General features: G+C 41.5%; 1 protein-coding gene across 1 annotated transcript; it reads right to left on the bottom strand.

The window, feature by feature from the left end:
- Positions 1-397: 397 nt before the first annotated feature.
- Positions 398-6986, bottom strand: DNAJC9 (DnaJ heat shock protein family (Hsp40) member C9). Its single transcript, XM_054983502.1, has 5 exons — positions 6742-6986; positions 3913-4053; positions 2843-3097; positions 1443-1526; positions 398-848 (listed from the first exon to the last, which is right to left on the bottom strand). The coding sequence occupies exons 1-5, from the start codon at positions 6919-6921 to the stop codon at positions 729-731; spliced, it is 780 nt and encodes a 259-aa protein (XP_054839477.1). The 5' UTR covers positions 6922-6986; the 3' UTR covers positions 398-728.
- Positions 6987-8723: the final 1737 nt, after the last annotated feature.

Genomic DNA, 8723 nt, shown 5'->3' with positions numbered 1-8723 from the left:
TCTCACGTAAAATGACTGAGCCCCCAAGAATGATGAATATTCCCACCTACATCAAAAGATGCCCCCAGCCCCCTCAAGTACTGCAAAGCAGACGCAGACATACACTGACTTTACCTACAGAAGCAGGTTTCTGAATACACTTTCCCTTAACTAGATGTGTGATTAGCTCAAGAAATTACCCAGCTCTATCTGAAGCTTTCTAAGACTACTTACTGAGCTCCTGGAATTATAGTTTAGCTACAGCACACTGAACCTTATGGGAACAGTTTCACTGTAAGTTCTGCCAGTAATACAACATGTTAAAAGGTGATTGATTTTAGAATGCCTTAAGTGTCTTCTCTTTAGAAGCATTTAGTCTTTCCCAGCAGTTATTTTGGAGTTATATTTTCCACAAAACTTTCAAAACACCGTTTATTAAGTTTAACAAATGCTTTTATAAAATCATGAATAATATTTGCACTAATGCAGGCTCTTTTCAGAAGTGACCAAACTTACCCCTGCTAAAAGACAGCTCTACCAACACAATTCAAATATAGATGTAAACCTGCCAGAATCTTCTAAGGCTTTCTGAAAAGTTACAGATTTATTTTACATCTCACCTCTTTGAACATGTCTTCTGTGCTACACCCACTGCAATAAATAGATGAAAACATGCTTGTCCTTGGCTGTCTCAAAGTAAGGTTAATGTAAATGGAAGAAGCGAAGAACAAGATATTTAGAAAAAGCAGTCATTTAATTCCTTTCTTGGCTGATGGTTTTTTTCCTCCTTTTTTGGAGGTATTTCCATACTTTGCTTCCATCTGGGCCAGAAAGTCATCCATTTCCTTCTTCCGATTCTCATTTCTTCTCTATTAAATGAACAAAAAGTATGCTGGTTAACAAAGTTTTTAGGCATTTCATTTGCTTTGGTTATTGATAAAAGGATGAGACTCTTTAAAAAGGGGTAATTCAGGAGGTGGGAAACAATATTAGAATGCCAGTGCAGAGTAACTACAGAAATCAGGCCAGTGGAAGTGTGAGATTGTTCCAAGCAAGCTACAGAAGAAACTGCAAACCTTTCTATGGGCTAGTGCAGACATCAGTGCTAGGCTAAAAATAAACCTACTGGATCCACTCAAGGGTCTGAATTAGCATTTTTTTTTCCAAAAAAGGCCAGCCAATTGTTTCCAGGAAGACCACAAACAAGGCATGACGGCAATAGTCATCTCTTATATGGCCTTGTTCCATTTAGGTACCTTTGTCAAGCTACTTCTCCCCTCACCCTTCACAATGTAATTAACAAATGAATCAACCAACCAGCACAGATCGTTAGGAAAAGGCACTATTTTCTGTTTCTCAGGGGATCTTAATACAGAAGATTAGCATCAATGGTGATTTTCAGGAGGGTTATTTACACCAAGGCAACACTATGGATACAAACCATCCTCATCCGTAAACCTTACTTGAATTAATGTTTTCACGTCGTCATCTTTATGCAGACCCAGTTCTTCTTTGGCTTTTTCTGCCTCTTTAGCCTCTTTTTCAGCCTGAAACAGGAACACAGTTGATTGTTAAGCTTGTTCTTTAATCACCATGTGTTGAAGGAGCCAACTCTGTATGTTAGGCTTGGAAAGAGAAGGTGCAAACCTTGGCTACCTACCCCTCAAAATTAACCTGACAGAATTTCTGCTGCCTATAATTTTTCCCTTTTCATATTATATAAATCGTAAGCTGCCTCGACAGATAAGCAGTAGATAAAAGCACAAATAAAAATCTGATAATACATGTTTCAATGCAGGAATAAAAGGAATATAGGCAATAATATAAGACAGGAACACAAGAAATTACAGTGCTTGAGAACTATTAGAAGACACTGCAAACTAATTCAACTAGAGAGAAAAACCTGTTATTTTTCTTCTGCAATACATCTATATTAATTTTACATTAAAAGACAATCACATAATGTTACGAATATTCAAGATGATAGCACAGAATTCCAAAAGGTACTCATTTGCCCTGGCCCCAGCCTGGTGGGACACACACTTGCTGGAGATCCGGGCCCTGCGGGCCCTGTTACAGTTCCGCAGGACCTGTAAAACAGATGTTCTGCCGGGCCTTCAGCTGAGTGCCAGCGGGTGTCCTCCTCCTCCCATCTAAGACCACCACTTCTGGGGCTGCCCTTGGCCATCTGCTATGCCCATATATGGACTCCCAATATTTGTTTAAATAGCCTGCTCCTGGACTATTTTAATGATTTTTAAAAATTATTGATTTTATGTTTTTGTTATTTTAATGTATTTTTTAATGTCGTTAGCCGCCCTGAGACCATCTGTGGGGAGGGCGGGGTATAAATCGAATAAAATAAATAATAATAAATTTTATCAGCATGGCAGAGTGGTTTGAGTATTAGACTACATGCTGGGGGAGGGCCAGGCTCAAATCCCCACTTTGCCATGTAAGGTCGCTGGGTGACCTTGGGCCCGTCACACCCTCAGCCTAACCCACCTCAGAGGATAAAATGGAGCCACTTTGGATCCCCATTGGGGAGAAAGGTGGGATATACATAAAGTAAATAAATAAATGTAGATCTAGCATTGCTGACATGGTTCTGTTCCAATAAGGATATTAAGAATTTTGTGGGTTTGCTTGGTGATACACAAGAAATAAAATATTAAGTGCATTATTTACCACATAATCTTGGTTTTCCTTAATACCTCAACTCCAGCAGAAGTAATGTTTGAAAAACGCTGACACACAAATGAAATCTGAAATAAGGAACGTTAAGACTAGGAAACATTCAGAATTGTATTCAGTGGCAAATGGTACACATTTGTCCACTGAATCTCATTATTGCCAAACGTACCCTCCTTTTTCTTGCATTCATCTTTTGCTTAGACTCTTTGGCAAAGGCTTTGTAGAATGGAAGTTCTCCTGAGTCAATGGCTTGTTGGATAATTTCCCTTATTCTTGGCTCATCTGTATAATCTGCACACAATACTTTTGTCATGATGTTGTCCATATTGCCTTTACAGTTCTTGTATGCTGTTTTAATGTCCTCCGCCTCTTCTGTAGAATCACTGTACTGCTTCTTAAAATCTTCAATATCTTTTAAAGTGACCTGATTTCCAACAAGACAGAGATAAATTCATTTGAACATGCCAATCTTTAAAATACCAAACTCAATTTATATAGAAGTGTTCCATCCCAAGATCATAGTTATTTAAACATCTGCCTGCAACATTACCGATTTTTATGAAAGAGTAAGAACCTTTTCCTTATGCAAAGACAGGCAGAGGAGGAGGAACAAGGCCTGCATGTTTGTTTCATCAAGTAAAGAATTTATCTGACACTGAATTCTTTTAACTGAGAAAAAACAAGTGTACGATTTGTGTATTACAGACTTGTATATTATGCAGGATACACACAAAGCAGTCGTAATTAGAAAACATTTTTACAGCTTTAGTAGTTGCATTACTTATCCGCAAACAAAAATTGAGGGTGAGGCTGTCCTGCCCTCCCATTCAAGAACATGCTCCCCCACCAAAATCTATAAAACAGTCTCAAACATTTTCAGTTAGGGACCACATGCAAACTGACTCCTTGCTAATTTCCTCCTCTGATGTTAACACACAAAGAACCTCATATTAATTTTACCACTGAACAAGTTTGTATTGTATGTTCCATTATTAATATTTATAAATATATAGCACTACTGAATAACAGGATATATTGGCCATTTTGCATATTATGCACAAGGAAACTAGAATTTACCATCCAGCCTCCTCTCCCAGTTCACCATGTTCCTCCTCCTCTCCGGTGGCCTTGCAACACATTTGTTGCAAGGGAGTCACAACCCACTTTTGGGACCCCGCCCACACCTGCCAAATGATTTTATCCCTCTGCATCTTCACCAGCTTGAGGAAGACTGCCTACTTCTTTGAAGATCATCTTCCAGTATTCTTCCCAGTTACGGTCCTCGCTTAGCACAGTTGACTCCTCATCTACAACACCCTGCTGGTCATACAGAGTTCGCTGCTCTTGGTCACTCAGCACTGCATATACCTTGCCCAAGATCTGAGGAAACAAGACAAGCCATCTCAACAGTCCAATAAGGAAAAGCAACGTCCCTCAGACCTGGCCTAGATGCACAGCAGCATGAAGTGGTATGGTGCCAAGATGGTAGAATCGTATGTATCATTTCAGACTGCAGGGCAAGTATTATTACTAATTCTCTGAAACTGAGAAAAATAGCACAGTATGTGGTATGCTAGCTGAGAATCTTTGTCTGGGAACCTTTCTATTTTATTTGCAGGGATTTTTTTACATGGAGGAACATTAAGAATATGACCTACCCGCCTGCAGTCTGAAACGGTACAGTCCATTTTCCCACCTGAGTTTGCTGCATGTGTAGACCAGGCCTCACTTATCTACTTTACATTACCATTATTATTCATATGTTATCTTAACCTTTGTTCAAGGAGCTCAGGTACTCTACATGTGGCTCTGCCCATATATCCTAACAACGATATTATCCTGACAGACAACAAATGACCCAAGAGCATCCTGTAAACTTCATGGGGCTTTTGAATGCTGGTCTCTCAGCTTTCATTCCAATACTCTCTACACTACAATGCACCTGTGATCTTATATCCACGTAAGACTATTTTTCTATGCTTTTAATAGCTCTAAGGCAAGTGGGGGTGGGGAGATAGAGCAGGATGGATTGATTTTACACAAGGTGATTTAGACTAAGTTTTATTTACGAACCACTTCCTTTTCTTCCTAATGAAGACTCAAAGTGGCTTACAACAGTCTCCCCCTCTGCATTTTATCCCCACAAAAACCCTATGTGGTAGCTTACGCTAAGAGTGTGTGACTGGCCCAAGGTCAACCAGAAAGCTTCCATGGCAGAGTGAGGATTCCAACAGGGTATTCCATATCCTAGTTCAAAACTAATTGGTACTTAATGCCTTTCCTAAAACAATGTTGCTTAGTCTCAGACTAACCACAACAAGTGTTAATTTACAGCTAAAAGAACATTTGCACGATCTGTATATACTTTGTTTGGTTTTCTATTTACAGAAACAAAAGCTTCCACAGTTTATATTTCCAATTCTTATTAAACAATGTGTTTGGCTGTGGAACCAGGGGAAGAAACAGCTAGGAGCTAACTTTGAAATTCACAACAGATTATATTATTTATTGATTGCTATTCAGCATTAGATGTAATGGCAGAATTGTATTATTGTTATAGACACTGATTGCACTGGAATTATTTATCACATATTTTGCACTATTTATTACATGCACACAGCACTTTTCATATTGTATAACAAGAAATGGAAATATAAACTGTGGGAGTTTTTGTTTTTGTAGCATAGTAGTACTTTCTCCTTCAGAGAAGCCTCTACATTGTGTTTTGGTTTTGTACTTAGCCAACATATTTAGTAACTCTAGAAATAATGTAATACATCGCTTATAAGACTGCTTATTATACAGATCAACTTGTAGTGCATTAGGAATGTTAATTCCAAATAAAATCACACACATACACCACATTTTGTTTCACTTCGGCTTCATTTCCTGCATTGTATCTCTCTTCCACTTTGCACCATCCACACCAAATATAAGCAGAAGAATATTTTGGAATGTTACAGCCCAAGTATCACTGTCTATTTGTAACTCAAACTCATCAGACCTGTGCACAGTTACTCCACTCTAAGCCTATTAACTTCAGTGGACTTAGACTGGAGCAACTGTGCATAGCAATGCACTAAAAGGCCAGAACATTCTAAAAGCTAGAGCTGTTAGTAAATGGGTGGATCTATTTTCCTAAGATGTAAAGAAAATCTCTATTCATAAATTGGAGAATTAGTTAACAGCACACATCTGTGCAGTTTTACACCAGCCTACATCCAGTGACAACAATGAACTTAGCCTGAAGTAACTGCACAGGAGCACACTGTAAAGAACACAGAAGGCTTTTGGAATCCTCCGAGTTTCAGGGGGAAATTTAGTAACAACAACAACGTTTGACAACTTCAGGTCAAACTTAATGTTCACTCAAAGCAGTTTACAAAGTATGTTATTATTATCCCCACAACAATCACTCTGTGAGGTGGATGGGGCCGTGAGAACTCCAAGAAGCTGTGACCAGCTACAAGTGGAGGAGTGGGGAATCAAACCCGATTCTCCCGCCACACTTAACCACTACACCAAAGTGGCTCTATCCCAAAGTAAACGCTAAGAGATTGCAGAATTATCTAAGTAAGCCCTGTGGCCAATTGGATAGTGATACACAGTATGGCACCTACTAGAGCTCAGGGCTGGATCCCAGTGCCTGTGAGCATTTGGCACTCCCTTCCTCACACATCGAATCTATGATACCCACATAACATAGGGCCTTTGCACTTTATTTAGATTGCAAGAAGGCATTTTTCCAGGCGATTGTTTGTTTACGTAGAAAAGTAAAACGTCTAGGGATTAGAGCTTTGCTAGCCGTGACGCTCACTGCTTCTTAACTGTCTTCCTCAGGCGGCTGTCGGGAGTAGCAAATGGGCAAGAAAAACCAAGTACGTTCTCTCGAGCTCCTCGAAGGAAGGGCAGCATTTAACGCCCCTCTCCCTGGTAAAACAACAACGACTCATTCCAGTGCTTTCATCCCCCACCAGAAGGGGAAGTTTCGCGTGCCACGGCTAACTGGTGCAAGGCAAAGGGACCCTGCCGCTCCTTCCACCCCTACGGCACGCCGGGCGCCTTTACCTGGAAGTGGCAGGTGGCTCGCTCCTTCTCCGCCGGCTCAGCGCGGTCCGGGTGCACCCGCAGGGAGGCCTTGTGGTAGCCGCGGCGGATCTCCTCTGCCGAAGCGCCGCGCGGCACGCCCAGTACTTGGTACAAGTCCCCGGCGCCGAACGCCTCGCGGCACTGCTCCAGCAGCCCCATCCTCCTCCTCCTCCTCCTCCTCCTCCCGCCGCCGCCGCCGCCACACTCCACTCGGCGAACCTTCTTTTCCCGCCAGCCACGCCCCCGCCGCCTGCTTTACGGCCCCGCCCGGAAACGTTGCAATGGCTGCAAAGCGAGGGAGCGGCTGAGACTCACCATAGAGAATGAGAAGAGCCTAGAGCGGCTTGGGAATTCCTGTCACTGCTCCTAAAGATTAAAGTAGGCGCGGGATTTCGACACGGGTAGCTAAGCAGCGGAGCGCGAAACGTCGCGTCGGAGGAGACGCTTTCCCTCAGGGGACGAGTCATTTTGAGGGCAGCGGCCCCCGAGCCCGCAGTCAGAGGTGTTCAGCTCAGCTCTCACCGAATGCGAGGGGTCGGCCGCTGAATAGGCCACGGAGGCTGCAACAAAGTGCACTAACCTAAATGGAAAATAAACAGGAGTCTTGTGGCAATTTAAAAACTAATGTGATTTTACTCCAGTAGAAGAGGCTGCTTTTTTCGATACAACGCAGGGGCTCCTCAACAGGAAGACAGCCGTTGTGGAGCAGTAGTTTCGAATGCTGGTCTAGGATCCTCGCTGACTGGTTGGCTGGCTGTGGCCCAATCACACACACTCATTCTAACCTATCTTACAGGGTTGTGAACACACAACGGAAAGGGGTAGAAGCAGGTGTGCTACCTTGAGCACCTTGGAAGAAGGACAGGATAAAAACGTTAAATATGCAGGTGGTGTGAAGGGAAACAAAACAATAGGGTCAAGAGGCCATGAAATGTAGGGAGTAACAAATGTAACAAAATGGAAAATTCATATATAATCAGAAAAAACAGACCATTTGTTACTTAGGCTAAGCTAGTTCACAGCCCTGTAACAAATGGGGAATCTCAGGTTTTCGTAAGATAGCTAGTTAGTGAAATAAGATCCTCAAATATAAGGTTGAGGTGAGGGTAGAAGATAATATGAAGGCCTTGAACAAATCCCATGTAAACATTTCATGCTTGTGTCCTTTTTTAAAAATTATCTACTCAGTGGTACAGTGCTGTAAGAATGAAATCAAGCACAGTTCTAGGTAAGATCTGTTGCCATGTTAGTCTGTCTGTACCAGCAGAAAAGAGCAAGAGTCCAAAGAGCAAGAGTCCAGTAGTATCCTACCACAAATTTTTGTTAGCCTTTTAAGTGCTGCTGGACTCTTGCTCTTGTCTACAGTTCCAGCTTAAAAACCCTGTGAGACTTGTTACCATGGTAAAGGTATTTTCTTGTTGCTAATCTAGCAACACACCCATCAGACACATGCAATTAAACTTTAGCACACAGATTCTATACACACATATATAGAAAGTTGTGAACTGTTTGCTTTAAAGGCAAAAAAATGTATTTACCTCTGTATTATATATATTTATATTAGTTGAGCAATATTTTCACTTCATATATCTAAGAAAGTAGCCTCTAGTCTTCAAAAGTTTATGATCTAATAAAGCTGTTTGCCTTTAAGGTTCCATAAGACTCCTGTTTGTTTTTGATGCCCACAGACACATGACAACTTGACTGAAAATTCTGCTTGTGAGCTAAATTGAACTTATCAACAGAGAGTGCTGTCTCCAGTCTTGCCAGCTTTCTCCTCCTTCTAGTAGTCATTTTCAACCCAAGGAAAGTTTGTTCTGGGTAGGAATTGCAGGACCCATGTGAAATAATAGTTATATGAAAGGCTGCAATGGGAAATGAGCAGCACTCTGCTTAGAGAACAGAGAGTGATCTTCCCACAGCAGCCTGCCAACAGAAGTGGCTATTCTATGATAGTAAAG

Source organism: Eublepharis macularius, chromosome 6 (genome assembly GCF_028583425.1).
Source record: "Eublepharis macularius isolate TG4126 chromosome 6, MPM_Emac_v1.0, whole genome shotgun sequence".
In the NCBI taxonomy this organism is placed as follows: Eukaryota; Metazoa; Chordata; class Lepidosauria; order Squamata; family Eublepharidae; genus Eublepharis; species Eublepharis macularius.
This window is presented reverse-complemented; position numbering and strand designations above follow the sequence as displayed.

Bases quoted from the DNA above. Each gene is read 5' to 3' on its own strand.
- DNAJC9 (XM_054983502.1), bottom strand. From the start codon at position 6,921: ATGGGGCTGCTGGAGCAGTGCCGCGAGGCGTTCGGCGCCGGGGACTTG. The intron at 4,054-6,741 runs GTAAAGGCGCCC...TTGTTTCCTCAG, and splicing joins GAGCCACCTGCCACTTCCAG to ATCTTGGGCAAGGTATATGC. The intron at 849-1,442 runs GTAAGGTTTACG...TTCATTTAATAG, and splicing joins ACGTGAAAACATTAATTCAA to AGAAGAAATGAGAATCGGAA.